The sequence below is a fragment of the Oncorhynchus mykiss genome, chromosome 21, assembly GCF_013265735.2.
Source record: "Oncorhynchus mykiss isolate Arlee chromosome 21, USDA_OmykA_1.1, whole genome shotgun sequence".
Taxonomy (NCBI): domain Eukaryota; kingdom Metazoa; phylum Chordata; class Actinopteri; order Salmoniformes; family Salmonidae; genus Oncorhynchus; species Oncorhynchus mykiss.
The window spans coordinates 36,519,447-36,536,148 of record NC_048585.1 but is presented as its reverse complement, the minus strand read 5'-3'; the positions used below and the strand labels follow the sequence as shown (position 1 = coordinate 36,536,148).

At 42.3% G+C, this 16,702-nt stretch overlaps 2 protein-coding genes across 5 annotated transcripts in view; one reads left to right on the top strand and one right to left on the bottom strand.

The window, feature by feature from the left end:
- The window catches only part of si:dkey-183c6.8 (protein O-GlcNAcase), a 64,670-nt gene extending 51,892 nt beyond the window's left edge, over window positions 1–12,778 (bottom strand). Inside the window, exons 1-3 of one of the 2 annotated variants that reach the window (XM_021577638.2) lie at window positions 12,478–12,778; window positions 737–788; window positions 108–205 (exon numbers count right to left, since the gene is read on the bottom strand). In XM_021577638.2, the coding sequence (XP_021433313.1) occupies window positions 108–205; window positions 737–788; window positions 12,478–12,517 (190 nt within the window). In that variant the 5' untranslated portion in view covers window positions 12,518–12,778. The remainder of the gene's footprint in view (window positions 1–107; window positions 206–736; window positions 789–12,477) is intronic. The other variant, XM_021577637.2, reaches the window with a different exon arrangement.
- Window positions 12,125–16,460, top strand: ccdc166 (coiled-coil domain containing 166). Of its 3 annotated transcripts, none has more exons than XM_021577640.2 (10): window positions 12,125–12,318; window positions 13,671–13,789; window positions 13,894–13,947; window positions 14,621–14,675; window positions 15,063–15,207; window positions 15,283–15,362; window positions 15,633–15,754; window positions 15,825–15,879; window positions 15,997–16,083; window positions 16,164–16,460. In XM_021577640.2, the coding sequence occupies exons 1-10, from the start codon at window positions 12,292–12,294 to the stop codon at window positions 16,359–16,361; spliced, it is 942 nt and encodes a 313-aa protein (XP_021433315.1). In that variant the 5' UTR covers window positions 12,125–12,291; the 3' UTR covers window positions 16,362–16,460. The 3 variants fall into 3 exon arrangements, with proteins under 3 accessions (XP_021433315.1, XP_021433317.1, XP_021433316.1); XM_021577642.2 differs by lacking the exon at window positions 12,125–12,318 and adding an exon at window positions 12,949–13,063; XM_021577641.2 differs by lacking the exon at window positions 12,125–12,318 and adding an exon at window positions 13,070–13,240.
- The last annotated feature ends 242 nt before the right edge of the window (window positions 16,461–16,702 follow it).

Here is a 16,702-nt window from a genome sequence, read left to right as displayed (position 1 = left end):
AGGGTATGGGGAGATGGAGGGGTGGGAAGGTGGACTAAAAGAGAGATGTTAACAAATAAATGAAGGGATGAAGAGATGGATGAGTGATGGATGGGGAGATCCCTTACCCTCCTCTTCAGGGGAGTAGACCTCTCTCCAGAGTAGTCTGTGTTTCAGATCATCTTTAGGACCGTACAGATAGGTGTTCAACTCCCACCTCTGCATCCTAACAGAGAGAAAGGGAGAGAGTTCTTTACAGTGATATTGACCCAGTGTCAGTTTCTGGAAATAATTTTGATATCATGGACGGTCAAGTCCTTGCACCAATAGCTCTGTCTATACATTTGAGAGTTGATACATTTCTCCAGGCCCATCCCTCAGCTTTTTACCAAAACAAAGTCAACCACCGCTTTGTTTTTGTTTCAACTGCAGATCATACTCACTCCCTCCTTATCCCTTTCCATGTCCTCCTATGTCAACCATACAGATTTAGGATCTTAATTTGAGCCAGTTTGCTACAGAAGGAAAATAAACCTGCAGCAACCGGAAATGTTAACTATGTAGATAAAATTAAAATAGACATTTTTGTATAGATTGATAAAAGTCTGACATTACAATCTTCAGAAGCCTTTTTAAACATCTAGTACACAGCATGTTTAAAATGTCATGCATTGCAGGAAAGTTATCCTGCAACAGGGTGATCAAATTAAGATCCTACATCTGTATGTTACCTTTCTGTTTGTCACCAAGTACTCACCACTGGAAAAGGACCTTCCTCTGCTCCATAGACCAGGGCCTCCCATAGAACCCTGAGACACAGACAAGCACACGAAAGAGAGAGACATTAATGCTAGTGTACAATTAAGCAGTGTTGCCATTCATACCTACAGTGCCTTGCGAAAGTATTCGGCCCCCTTGAACTTTGCGACCTTTTGCCACATTTCAGGCTTCAAACATAAAGATATAAAACTGTATTTTTTTGTGAAGAATCAACAACAAGTGGGACACAATCATGAAGTGGAACGACATTTATTGGATATTTCAAACTTTTTTAACAAATCAAAAACTGAAAAATTGGGAGTGCAAAATTATTCAGCCCCTTTACTTTCAGTGCAGCAAACTCTCTCCAGAAGTTCAGTGAGGATCTCTGAATGATCCAATGTTGACCTAAATGACTAATGATGATAAATACAATCCATATGTGTGTAATCAAGTCTCCATATAAATGCACCTGCACTGTGATAGTCTCAGAGGTCCGTTAAAAGCGCAGAGAGCATCATGAAGAACAAGGAACACACCAGGCAGGTCCGAGATACTGTTGTGAAGAAGTTTAAAGCCGGATTTGGATACAAAAAGATTTCCCAAGCTTTAAACATCCCAAGGAGCACTGTGCAAGCAATAATATTGAAATGGAAGGAGTATCAGACCACTGCAAATCTACCAAGACCTGGCCGTCCCTCTAAACTTTCAGCTCATACAAGGAGAAGACTGATCAGAGATGCAGCCAAGAGGCCCATGATCACTCTGGATGAACTGCAGAGATCTACAGCTGAGGTGGGAGACTCTGTCCATAGGACAACAATCAGTCGTATATTGCACAAATCTGGCCTTTATGGAAGAGTGGCAAGAAGAAAGCCATTTCTTAAAGATATTTAAAAAAAGTGTTGTTTAAAGTTTGCTACAAGCCACCTGGGAGACACACCAAACATGTGGAAGAAGGTGCTCTGGTCAGATGAAACCAAAATTGAACTTTTTGGCAACAATGCAAAACATTATGTTTGGCGTAAAAGCAACACAGCTGAACACACCATCCCCACTGTCAAACATGGTGGTGGCAGCATAATGGTTTGGGCCTGCTTTTCTTCAGCAGGGACAGGGAAGATGGTTAAAATTGATGGGAAGATGGATGGAGCCAAATACAGGACCATTCTGGAAGAAAACCTGATGGAGTCTGCAAAAGACCTGAGACTGGGACGGAGATTTGTCTTCCAACAAGACATAAACATAAAGCAAAATCTACAATGGAATGGTTCAAAAATAAACATATCCAGGTGTTAGAATGGCCAAGTCAAAGTCCAGACCTGAATCCAATCGAGAATCTGTGGAAAGAACTGAAAACTGCTGTTCACAAATGCTCTCCATCCAACCTCACTGAGCTCGAGCTGTTTTGCAAGGAGGAATGGGAAAAAATGTCAGTCTCTCGATGTGCAAAACTGATAGAGACATACCCCAAGCGACTTACAGCTGTAATCGCAGCAAAAGGTGGCGCTACAAAGTATTAACTTAAGGGGGCTGAATAATTTTTCACGCCCAATTTTTCCGTTTTTGATTTGTTAAAAAAGTTTGAAATATCCAATAAATGTCGTTCCACTTCATGATTGTGTCCCACTTGTTGTTGATTCTTCACAAAAAAATACAGTTTTATATCTTTATGTTTGAAGCCTGAAATGTGGCAAAAGGTCGCAAAGTTCAAGGGGGCCGAATACTTTCGCAAGGCACTGTATATTCATGTTAGTACATGCACAGTATTTGTTCATGGACACGCATTGGTGAAGTGGCCATACCCTGGTGGAACCAGCCTGATCTCTGCATTCACCATTCTATTTCACTTGGCGTATCTGTATGACCTTTCCCCAATAGATGGGTTTTGGAATAAGTTAGAAAAGGACCGGTCCAATCAGCATCCTCAGAAACAATGGGTTTAGGACAAAATCCCACATGGCCAATCACTGTGCTTTGAATTAGGTTATTCATCCTGTGATTGGTTCCGATTGCAGATAAGTTCGTTTTGAATAGTGTCCCTCATTACAGACCGTTTCAATGAGGAGGAATGCCAGACTGGTGAAGTGAAATGGAATGGTGAACACAGTGTTCAGGCCAGTTCCACCACACTAACAAATTCCTGCCTATGAGGCAACCCCTCATCTGCAAATACAGCAGAGCATGCCATACAATTGTTCAAATAGAAATGGGAGCATCGCCATTGTCCATAGCCAGCTAGCACATAACATTCTGAGAACCTCCAGTGTCAACTAATACAGTTGCTTTTTAAGGCGAGTGGGAGTAAATTATCGTCGTCACATAAACCACCAAAGTAACACACATTTCTGTTTCAAAATTGAGAAAGAGGCGGAGTTTGACCGTTTTTCATGCCTAAAGTTGCCCTTTAACAAATAACTTAATCTCATTACTTTAACAGAAAGTTTCCTAAAAGTTCAAACATGGATACATTTAATTTCTATTTTGGTCATGTTCTAAGAATGTTCTCCAACTGGATTGACATGGGAATGTTCTCAAATAGTTCAGAGAATGTTAAGAAACAACATTCTTCTCTGGGATTTTCAGTACTTCATGATAAAAAGGTTCCTACTGGTTCGTCATGGTTCTGATTACGGTTATGTTCTCAAATTGTTCAGAGAACATTAAAACCTCGAAGCTAGGGGGCAGAATTTTCACTATTGGATAAATAGCATGCCCAATTTCAACTTCCTGCTACTCATGCCAAGAATATAAGATATGCATATTATTCATAGATTTTGATAGAAAACACTCTGAAGTTGATAAAACTGTTTGAATTATGTCTGTGATTATAACATAACTTATGTAGCATGCAAAAGCCCGAGGACTAACTGTTCAGAATTCTTTTTTTTTCTTCTTCCCCTCTCTGTTCCCTGTATTGTCTTTGCCAAGGGATATTTCATAGGAACCTATTTTCAGTTCCTACCGCTTCCACTGGATGTCGCCAGTTTTTGAAATTTGGTTGAGGTTATTCCTTTGTGCAATGAAGAAGTAGGCCAACTCGGAACTAGGGACACTTTTGTGAGTTGCGCAAGACGTGAAAAGCAGCGCTGGTTTGTTTTCTTTCCTGTATTGAATACAGATTGCCCCGTCTACAATTTGATCGACTATTAATGTTTAAAAATACCTAACGTTACATTACAAAAGTAGTTTGAAATATTTTGGCAAAGTTTATAGGCAACTTTTGAAATATTTTTTAGTGACGTTGCGTTTTTGTAAGCTGTTTTTTTCTGGATCAAACGCGCTTTATAAATGGACATTTTGGATGTATATGGATGGAATTAATCAAACAAAAAGACCAATTGTGATTATTATGGGACATATTGGAGTGCCAACAAAAGAAGCTCGTCAAAGGTAATGCATGTTTTACATTTTATTTCAGCGTTTTGTGTAGCGCCTGCAGGGTTGTAATATGCTAGCTCCTTTGTTCACTGCTGGTGCAGGCTATCAGATAATAGCTTCTTATGCTTTCGGCGAAAAGTATTTTTTAAATCGGACATGTTGGCTGGATTCACAACGAGTGTAGCTTGAATTTAGTATCTTACATGTGTGATTTAATGAAAGTTTGAATTTTATAGCATTTTATTTGAATCTGGCGCTCTGCATTTCCCCTGGCAATTGGCCAGTTGAGACATTTGCGTCCCGCCTATCCTTAAGATGTTTTAAGAAACAACATTCTTCTGTGGGAATTTCAGTACTTCCACAAGTTCCCATGTGGTTCTTATTTAATGTCACATTTTTATTAGATTCTGGAAACATTCTAAAAAAAAATGTGACTTGATCGATGTTCTCAGAATGTATGGTTCTGTTTAATATTCTGTGAATAAAAAAAAACAGATTGTACACATTACATCAATAAGCTCTAAATTACATTCTAATAACATGAAGAAAGAATGTTCATGGAAAGTTAAGACTGTGACGTATACATTCCGTTCTCAGCGTCAACAAAACTCTGTCTATCCTCTGTCTTGTTAAAATGAAAAACTCACAAGAAGCGGGCAGGCGGAGCAAGCAGAGTGAGGCAGGTGGAAAGGACCAGCCAGGCGGAGCAGTAACTTTTTGCTAGCAGGATAGTCCATATCTCCAATCATTTTTGCTGATTGCGATGTTGTGTTTCCATAAGTGAATGAATTGGTTCATTTTAGCATGTATGTAAAGCCTCAACCCTTAGCTACCTCTTCCAATTCAAATGAGCTAGAAATAAAAAAAAATGACAACATTTAGATTATTTTGTGTGACTACAGCGCCAGCAGTAAAACGCAAAAATAGAAACATGTTCTAATTGAATGATAGGTCAAAGCAGACAACCCTCCGCCCAGCTTCGGTTGGGTCATTATAATTCAAAACAATGTATTCTAAAATAAAATCACTTGCACGCTCGACTATGGTGAGTTTAGGCCATAAGTGTGTTTATGTGTGTTGGCCACGCCCACTAATTAGCCATACCTGATCTTAATGAGTGCTTGTTTCTTTGAAATGGGGTCTTTGAGTAGACTACAATTAGCAGCTTTGTATGCATGAAAACCTGGTGGCGCAGTGGACTAATTCCATGGATAGTGAACAGAAGATCAGGGGCTCGAATCTCACTGATGCCGTGTCAAAATAAAAAATAAATGTGTTCGAATGTTTCCCATCTGTGCTTGGAGTTTAAAAAAGTTAACCATATTAAGATAGTAACATGCTAAACGTCTTACTGAAACATTCAGTTAAAGTTAAGTAGGTCAGTCATAAAAAGTAACCTATAATTTCCGTTCTCAGAGTGTTAATAAAACCTCCCAGGAAAACTTAAGGAACCGGAGTAAAACAGTCTCAGAACCTCCCTGCAACCTAAAAATAAAAGTTTCCTGAACAGACAAAGTTTCCACTTCTGTTCTTGTAACGTTTTTAAAAAGTTACGTTTTACAGGTCAGGAAACCTATGACTTCGTTCTCACAACCAATGTGAAACCAAAAACATAGCTTCCCATAACTTCAAAAGAACCACGTTTTAGTTGGGTAGTGTGATTAAAAGAGCCAATTTATGCTTGATCCAAAATTGTGGTCGGAGGCGCCATATGGATGGTGTGACGCAATTGTGGAGCCTCCGGAGGCATGCAGAGGCCAAATTGAGCTCAGTAATGCATTGCTATGCGCCTCTAAAATATTGTAACAATGCTGAGGGAGCCGTATAGCTCAGCATTAACATGATTGGTTGATGGTAGGTGAGGGCGGGAAGTCCTGTATAAACACAAACTCACCTCCTTGACAAGTTTCTTCACAACAGCTATGCGCAAGAAGTAGGAATGCCCTGACTTCTGCAGAGGCCATGTCACAGTAAATGCTGCAAGGACAATGCAGATGGCGGATTGACAATGCAGCACCTTTAACTTTGACTGAGTGCATGCTTGCGTGTAAGAAGGTAAGTGGGTCAGAAGTGTGTATGCATGAATAACAAGGGAAGCCAGGCTTCCCCCAAAACATTACCAAGAAGATTTAGAAAGAAAAAAAAACGTATCTTTCATCGCTCTGTGTTTCAGAATTATCATTAAATTCGCAAGAGGCTGAATGTATCTCACAGGGGAAAGCATCCAAGCGAGCGAAATAGCGCCCCTCTGTCTCTCTACGTGTAAGCCATCTATCTGAAGCTGTCTGGTCCAAACGAGTATGTTACCACCGGTTGTTTTGAAGGGAAGCTAGCGAGCATCTGGACTCCATTGACAACTTATTATAATTTTTTTGCCAATCAGCGTTGAGTTCAACTGTGAATAGTCCTGGTGCACCAAAAAATTGTGTCAAGGGAAGCCAGCTTGGATTTGGCATCACTCCTATCAAATTCCATTGAGAGCATACTTCATTGACAGGAAAAATTGAATTGTAGCATCTCATTATGTTGTTGTCTTCCGGTGGCTAGCTAGCTAGCTAAAATTAGCCCGTTCCTAAATTAGTCATGGACGGATATAGGGATTTGGACTTATCAGTACTGGCCAATGATTATAACAGAGATTCTGATCCAACCATTAATTCATACATTGTTGTGATGCTGGCCTGAGAGGATGGACGTACAATATGTAGCTAGCTATATGTAGAAGGCCAATGTTAACTAGCTAATGTTGCCCATGAATGGAAGTTGGCTTAGCAAGCAATTTAGCCAGGTAGCCTAGGACAGCAAAATGTAAGCTTGTACTGTATGACAGAGTGATAGACCGTTTGGTCAAAATGAAAGAGCGGAGGATGGCATTGGTGTTTCCCTACAAGTAGGGTGAGTCAACATGTTTTTCTACTTGCACGCACACAGAAATCAGAACCATGGACAGCCACATCATATTTAGCTTACATTGATTGGACTAAATTGTTTTTGGTATATTTTAGCTATCACTGTATTAGACTAATCAAAATCCAAGATGACGTAGCAGTCAGGCGTCTTTGTCGTGTATATATCTTTTTATATTTTTTTTCTTCACATTTTTCTTAACCTCAACATACTCTCCTGAAAGCCGCCTAACCCAATGTGGTGTGGATCTGCTATTTTCTTTACTTTAGAACCGGAACCCCCAAAAGAAGCTAGCCGCTACAAGCTAGTAGTCAGCTAGCCACTGCTAGCGGTCATCAGCTAACCTTTAGCCCGGACAACTCCTGCCAGTCTGCACAGTGCGATTCAACCCATAGGACTTCTTCTCCATATCTCCGGATTCCTACCGCAAGCTCTGAACCTTTCCACCTGGATCATCGCAGCTAGCTAGCTGCTATCCGATTGGCTACTTCTGGCTAACATCTCTGTTCCGAAGCAAGCAACAATTAGCCTGGATCTAGCCTATGCTAGGCCCATCTCCCGGCTAGCTGAAGAGGTCCATCAGCCACTCCTTGGGCCACAATACCTATTTTGCCAATTGGCCTGGACCCCTTTCATTGCTGAAATGGAGTCCCGCCGATTCATCACGACTGGACTACCGACGTAATCCGCCCAATTTTTTTTTTTCAATAGCCTTCCTCCATCGCAACCTCCCCTGAATGCCCATCTGCTAACTGCGGCTCGCTAGCTGCCTAGAGCATATCGAACTGTTAGCTGAAGAGGTCCATCGGCCAATTTCTTGGGCTACTATACCTATTTTGCCAATTGGCCTGGACCCTTTTACTACACGGAGCCCTGCTGATCCATCACGACTGGTCTACCGAAGTAACCGCACGAGAGGGCTACAACAGACTTCTGAACCACTGTATCAGCAAAACATTTACATAATGTACTGACAAATCATATTAAAAAAATTATCACTCTAAATTGGTTAAAAATCAGATCAAACAAGATAATATAAATCATAAGTCAGTTATGTATATTCTTTTGTATATCAAATGATATATACATGAACTTCATTTCCTTTAAAGCTTTTCTGCTAGCTGTCCGAATCACTGTGCCTCTAGGTCACCTAGCTACTCACTGGACCCTATGATAACTTGGCTACGCATGCCACTCCCTAATGTCAATTTGCCTTGTACATTGCTGTTTTGGTTAGTGATTATTGTCTTATTTCACTGTAGAGCCTCCTGCCCTGCTCAATATGCCTTAGCTAACCCTTTTGTTCCACCTCCCACACATGCGGTGACCTCACCTGGTTCAAATGGTGTCTCTAGAGACAATACCTCTCTCATCGTCACTCAATGCCTAGGTTTACCTCTGCTGTATTCACATCCTACCATACCTTTGTCTGTACATTATGCCTTGAATCTATTCTAACACGCCCAGAAACCTTCTCCTTTTACTCTCTGCTCCGAACGTACAAGAAGACGGGTTCTTATAGCCTTTAGCCGTACCCTTATCCTACTCCTCCGTTGATGTAGAGGTTAATCCAGGACCTGCAGTGACTAGCTCCACTCCCATTCCCCAGGCGCTCTCATTTGTTGACTTCTGTAACCGTAAAAGCCTTGGTTTCATGCATGTTAACATTAGAAGCCTCCTCCCTAAGTTTGTTTTATTTACTGCTTTAGCACACTCTGCCAACACGGATGTCCTAGCCGTGTCTGAATCCTGGCTTAGGAAGGCCCAAAAAAAAAGACATTTCCATCCTTAACTATAACATTTTCCGACAAGATAGAACTGCCAAAGGGGGCGGAGTTGCAATCTACTGCAGAGATAGCCTGCAGAGTTCTGTCTTACCATCCAGGTCTGTTCCCAAACAATTTGAGCTTCTACTTTTAAAAATCCACCTTTCCAGAAACAAGTCTCTCACCGTTGCGGCTTGCAATAGACCACCCTCTGCCCTGGACACCATATGTGAATTGATTCCTCTCATATCTATCTTCAGAGCTTGTGACCTAAACTGGGACATGCTTAACACCCCGGCCATCCTACAATCTAAGCTTGATGCCCTCAATCTCACACAAATGATCAGTGAATCTACCAGGTACAACCCCAAATCCGTAAACACGGGCACCCTCATAGATATCATCCTAACCAACCTGCCCTCCAAATACACCTCTGCTGTCTTCAACCAGGATCTCAACAATCACTGCCTCATTGCCTGCGTCCGTAATGGGTCTGCGGTCAAACGACCACCCCTCATCACTGTCAAACGCTCCCTAAATCACTTCAGCGAGCAGGCCTTTCTAATCGACCTGGCCCGGGTATCCTGGAAGGATATTGACCTCATTCCATCAGTAGAGGATGTCTGATTGTTCTTTAAAAAAGTGCTTTCCTCATCATCTTAAAACTTCTTACGTCTGAAATCCCGTTAACGGTATCGATATGACAACAGCCAGTGAAAGTGCAGGGCGCCAAATTCAAACAACCGAAATCTCATGATTAAAATTCCTCAAACATACAAGTATTTTACACTATTTTAAAGATAAACTTGTTGTTAATCCCACCACAGTGTCCGATTTCAAAAAGGCTTTACGACGAAAGCACACCAAACGATTATGATAGGTCAGCACCTAGTCACAGAAAAACACAGCCATTTTTCCAGCCAAAGAGAGGGGTCACAAAAAGCAGAAATAGAGATAAAATGAATCACTAACCTTTGATGATCTTCATCAGATGACACTCATAGGACTTCATGTTACACAATACATGCATGTTTTTTTCCGATAAAGCAGCTAACTCTCACGGTCGTGCACGAGACTGGGCTCATGGCACTGCCAGACCTCTGGTTGAAACAGCACTCATTCTCTCCCCCTTCACAGTAGAAGCCTCAAACAAGGTTCTAAAGACTGTTGACATCTAGTGGAAGCCTTAGGAAGTGCAATCGGACCAAATTTACACTGCATCTTGGATAGGCAAAGAGTTGAAAAACTACAAACCTCAGATTTCCCACTTCCTGGTTGGATTTTTTTTTTCCAGAGTTCTGTTATACTCACAGACATCGTTCAAAACGTTTTAGAAACTTCAGAGTGTTTTCTATCCAAATCTACTAATAATATGCATATCTTATCTTCTGGGCCTGAGTAGCAGGCAGTTAACTCTGGGCACCTTATTCATCCAAGCTACTCAATACTGCCCCCCAGCCATAAGAAGTTAAATAAGCTTGCCCCATTAAAAAAAAGTAGAGCCAGCAACAGATATTGCCCTTGGTTGACTCCAGACCTGACTGCTCTTGCCCAGCACAAACACATCCTGTGGCGTACTGCATTAGCATCGAATAGCTCCCACGATATGCAACTCTTCAGGGATGTTAGGAACCAATATACACAGGCAGTTAGGAAAGCAAAGGCTAGCTTTTTCAAACAGAAATTTGCATCCTGCAGCACAAACTCCAAAAAGTTCTGGGACATTGTAAAGTCCATGGAGAATAAGAGCACCTCCTCCCAGCTGCCCACTGCACTGAGACTAGGAAACACTGTCACCACCGATAAATCCACGATAATTGAGAATTTCAATAAGCATTTTTCTACGGCTGGCCATGCTTTCCACCTGGCTACCCTTACACCGATCAACAGCCCTGTACCCCCCACAGAAAGTTGCCCAAGCCTCCCCCATTTCTCCTCCACTCAAATCCAGAAAGCTGATGTTCTGAAAGAGCTGCAAAACCTGGACCCCTACAAATCAGCCGGGCTAGAGAATCTGGACCCTCTCTTACTAAAATCATCCGCCAAAATTTTTGCAACCCCTATTACTAGCCTGTTCAACCTCACTTTCGTATCGTCTGAGATCCCCAAAGATTGGAAATCTGCCACGGTGATCCCTCTCTTCAAAAGGGGGAGACACTCTAGACCCAAACTGCTACAGACAAAAAAATAATTATTTTTAAATCACTGAAGCTGGAGACTTATATATCTCCCTCACTAACTGTAAGCACCAGCTGTCAGAGCAGCTCACAGATCACTGCACCTAGCCCATCTGTAAATAGCCCATCCAAATACCTCATCCCCATACCCATATTTTATTTTGTGCTCCTTTGCACCCCAGTATCTCTACTTGTACATTTATCTTCTGCACATCTTTCACTCGTGTTTAATTGCTACATTGTAATTATTTCGCCACTATGGCCTATTTATTGCCTTTACCTCCCTTATCTTACCTCATTTGCACACACTGTATATAGACTTTTTCTATTGCGTTTTTGACTGTATGTTTGTTTCTTCCATGTGTAACTGTGTTGTTGTTTGTGTCGCACTATTTTGCTTAATCTTGGCCAGGTCGCAGTTGTAAATGAGAACTTGTTCTCAATTAGCCTACCTGGTTAAATAAAGGTGAAATAAAACAGTTAAAAATCAGAGGTTATATTAATTATTATTATTAATTATATTGATGTTGAAATTTAAATGGTGCTGGAATAGTGGAAGCAGCTCCTGTTTTTCTTTGCGACTTGCAGTAACTCTCTGTGGTTCTAAATATCCGTGGTTCCACAGTGATTTTACCCATGCACCGCTACTGGTCAGTAGTGAGGAGGGGGTATTCTGGATCCAGCTGTGTGCAGTCACATCATTATCTTTTCTATCAATGTTTTTCTCCATGCTCCTTTCAGACTGTCTCGTTATCTCTCACCTTAGAACAAAAGAGAGAGACTGACTGACTAGCTCAGTGGTTCCCAATTCCAGTCCTCAAGTACCCCCAACAGTACACATTTTAACCAGGGACAAGCACACCTGATTCAACTTGTCAAATAATCATTTGGCCCACAAAGAATTGAATCAGGGCTGCGTTCAGTAAGTTTTTAGGTTATGGAACATTCAATTGAATGGAAAAGGTGCTGTACTGAATGATCAATTGAAAATTGTGAAGGGTTGGTTTGTGGGTTGAGGTAGGATGTCAGCATGGCCACTTCCCTTTAAATACGTCACTCGTTGCTTTAAGACACACTCGCCAAACGTACCTCAAAGTCTGTTCAAGAACGTTTTGGATAAACGTGTCTGTCAGTACAAACCGCTCTGTAAGGTAGCAAACGTTGAAGTGAACTGAACGCACCTCAGGTGTTTTTTGTTTTTTTTTGTCAGAGGCTACAACAAAAATGTGTGCTTTTGGTGATACTCGAGGACTGGAGTTGTAAACCACTGGACTAGCAGGCTTGATAGATGGCAAACTAACTGGGACACCAATGATGAGAAAATGAAGATGACGAGAATAAAGATGAATGTGAGGTTATGTCTGATTGATCATAGGGCTACAATAGCTACCACATTTCAAAGCTTTACAAACACTGAAAATATAGTTTTTTTATGCATGGTATTTCATATGAACTTCTCCGTGAACATTAAAAGATCAGATAACCAGACGACCGTTGTCCTTCCTTACCTTCCACAACCCCGCAAAGGAACTCGCTTCTCCCGTCCATCTTTTCTGTCTGTGTCGCCCCTGCTTTCACCGTGCGCTTCGCCTCTCTCCGGCAATCCAACCGAGCGGAGCAGTAGCCTAGCCTACCGAACGTTTCCAAGTACCGTCTCAGGTCAGGCGCCGGAGTAGTTCTCCATTTCCATCCTTTCCATCTGTGCCGCCACGGCTGGCTCTCCCTGCTCAGCTAGCTCAACCCCCGCACAGGCGCACTCACCTCCTGCAAGCAAATGCAAGGTGTGAGGAATGGAGGATACTATTTCCTCGTCTGTGTCGATATGAAAGGTGTAATCTTCAAAATGCCGAGCTATTTGTTATTTATAGGAGATATGTTTTATTTATATAAACGAGCTGTATGTAATACACATTTTGACGTTTATTGCCAAAGTAAACGGCTGTCAGGCAAGGCAAAGCCGCCCGCTGGAGAGATGATAGTAGAGCGATTGTCTGTCCGTTGCCCTTTTGAGCAGATCTTTACGGTAATGCAATGTGAAATCAGATCACCGAACCGTGGTAATGATGGGTCAAGTTCGGCAGCGGGGCAAATGCGGTCAGTGGAACATATGTAACATTGTAACTCCAGGCTCGGACTGATCCGTGTTTTTATATAAATGCGGTCTTTACGACCTTGATTATTTTCATTTTTAGGGAACGTGACTTCCCTGTAGAAATGTGTTGTCTATGTAGTTGTCTTGGCAACAAGGGAGCGTTTTAAACAAACGTGAAGGTAGGACATAACTAGATGTTTACTACTTTTGTAGCTATCAAATTACACTTTATAACTAGAGATGTATTCAAAGCTATATTTACACCCAATGGAAAGTTGATAGAGAGCTGAGCCAACTAATGCGAACAGCACAGCCAGCGTTGAGTGTAGTCTGATCAGTGATCATTACTGATGCTGTTAGCTAGCTAACTATCTTGCAGCGCTTTCGGTGCCCCAGTGCTCTCTTGTAACGGGTTTGTTAACACGCGTGGGCGGCGGTATGGTGGGCTCATGCTTGGCTAACGTTACATAGGCTACTGGTGAGATGTGGTGAGCGGTAAAGCAGCGATATGGAACATGATGATGCCATTCAATCAAATGTCACTGTTTCTGCAAAGAATGATCCCTATAGATGACGCGTGTGTGTGTGTGTGTGTGTGTGTGTGTGTAGGCAACTAGAATGCCCCCTAAGAAGAAAGGAGAGTCTGCCCTTAAGCATGATACAGCTGGACAAGGAGTAGAGGACTCAGAACACCCTGGGTCCGACAGTGAGGCTCTGCTACAGAGAGAGTGAGACATGTCTGTCTGTCTGTCTGCTAGCCTATCTCTCTCTCTCTCTATGCCTACCTGTCTGTCATCATGTGACTCTGTACTTCACTTCCTGTAACCTACAGGTACGACAAGCTAACCGACACCTTGAACAACCTCAAGAGGAAAGTGGAAAAGTTGTATCCTTTAAATCCCAGACTTCACAACAGTGAGAGTGGAACCAGAAATCGGCCCATGCATTTCTAACACATCTGCCAATTCAATTTATACAGGCCCACTGGGCAAATGATAACCAGAACATGTGGCATTTGGCCATAAAGGCAAATGCAGTTCAAGCAGTCTGTTTCTGCCTCACTAGAGCAGGCACTGATGAAGCCACATAATGAACACTATTCCTGGAAGTTGTCCGCACAAGACCACCTGTTCAGAAGGTCTGGCAGATGGCGTCCCAGTCCAGGACGATTCCCAAAGCTTTGACTTTGCACACTGCAGGTAGACAGCAAGGATTTAGTTGTCACAGACACACACAAGTCCGCTAAATTGTAAACTGTTAATTAATCTGCATCCATTTTTGTTTAAGTGAAGGGCCCTTTATTTGGGACAATTCGAATTGAAAGCATTTAAATCAGGAAGAAGTCTGAATTAAAAACTTTTGAAATAAATAGCTTCTACATTTCAGTTATCATTGAAAATAATTGTAAAAATGCCCTTCTTTAATAATGGAATTTGAATTTAATTTTACCTCCTGAATTAACTGCCTTCAATTAGAATTGACCCACCCCTGTTCATGTGATAGCGATAGCTTCTCAAGAATACTTTCCTCACTTCCCTTAACTGCGGCTGCTGTACCAGACGGCGTGAGAATGAGTTCCTACAGAATGAGGCCAACCAGACTCGCATGGAGAGCGTGAGTGACAGTAAAGGCTGACACTCTTTCTCCCCATCTCTCTCTTTCCCATCTCCCTCCCTATAAAATCGAATCAAATTTGATTTGTCACGTGCCGAATGCCACAGGTGTAGACCTTACTGTGAAATTCTTACTTACAAGCCCTTAACCAACAATGCAGTTCAAGAAATAGAGTTAAGAAAATATTTACTAAATAAAATAAACTAAAAATAAAATGACAAACAATAAAATGACAATAACGAGGCTATATACAGGAGGTACCGGTACCGAGTCAATGTGCAGGGGTACAGGTTAGTTGAGGTAATTTGTACATGTAGGTAGGGGTAAAGTGACAATGCATATAATTCCTTATCCCTCTCCTCCTGACCCCATCTCTCGCCTTCTCAGCAAGAGTACATGTCGTACATGTCCAAGCGGACCCAGAAACGTCAGAGTGCCATCGTCACCCTTAGCGACCAAAACCACCAGGCGCTGGAGGCCCTGAAGAGGCAGAGGGAGGAGAATCTAGACAAATACCAGGAACAGGCCAATGGTGAGTCAGCAGGAAGTGCCAGGGGCCAATGAGGAGAGAGCAGGAAGCTAACTCTAATCTAACCTATCCTAACAGACCTGAAGAAGGAGATTCTGGAGAAGGAGAATGAACTGGCGCTGTTAAATATTGAGATTGCTGAGCTCCGAGAATTTAAAGTATGACACTTCCTCACCCTTTCCTCCTACCCCCCACCCGTCTTCTCATTCTCTCCTCTGCCTTCTCATCTCCTCTTACTTCTCCTTTTCTCTCCTCACACACCACCACTTAGTGTACAGAATATATGATCTACTAATATTACACATTTTATTATAATCTTATTTTAGATTAGTACCCTTTGCATGGCTGTATGCATATGTGAGTGTGTGTGTATACTGTATAGACATGGCTATTCATGTGTGTGCTTTAATATTGTGTGTGTGTAACAGAGCTTGCAGCAGCAGCAGCTGGGGCGTATAGCAGAGCTAGAGAGGGAGGTGACCAGTATGCACTGTCGTCACTCTGAATCCCTGCAGGCCCTGAAGGCTGGCTTCCTCAGTGAGAAAGAGAGGTAAATGGGAAAAGTGTGTGTGCATGACTGTAAATTCCTTTGTTTAAATGTATTATTTTTATTATTATAGGTACGAAGCACAGGCCAAACAAAAAATACAGGCCCTGGCCCTCGCCGCTAATAGGGTGAGTAACACACACATGCATAGACATGCACGCATGTGTACGCACATCCACAAGAACATGTGTACACAAACACACACCTCCCTACCCACCTCTACCCACCCCCTCTCCTCCCCCTAGGAGGCATCTCGCTGCCTACTGTCCCACACTAGAGCTGTGTCCCTGGAAAACCAGCATCTGAGGGAAGAGCTGCATCAGCTGATCCAGGTATAGCCAAAAGATGGATGGATGCATTGATTCATTGATGGATTGATCGATTGGTTTGATTCATTGGTTGGTTGGTCTAGAGAGCCCACTCCCTGAGGGGACTTCAGGACCAGCTCCAGGCCCAGAGGCAGCAGCTCCTACTGGAGAGGGAGTACGTCAGGGAGCTGAGGCGCCTCCGAGCCACCCCGGGGCCGACCCCACCAGGGTCCCACACTCGGCCACTGGGGGTGGACAGAGGGAGAGAAGACACAAGACACCACCGCACAGCAGATACCTGAGAGATAATACATATGGAATCATGTAGTAACCAAAAAAGTGTTCAATCAAAATATATTTGAGATTCTTCAAAGTAGCCACCCTTTGCCTTGATGACAGCTTTGCACACTCTCTGCATTCTCTCAACCAGCATCAATAGGTAGTCACCTGGAATGCATTTCAATTAACAGGTGTGCCTTGTTAAAAGTTAATTTGTGGAATTTCTTTCCTTATTACTTTTTAAGGCACACGTGTTAATTGAAATGCATTCCAGGTGAATACCTTGTGATGCTGGCTGAGAGAATACCAAGAGTGCAAAGCTGTCATTGAGGCAAAGTGTGGCTACTTTGAATATATTTTGATT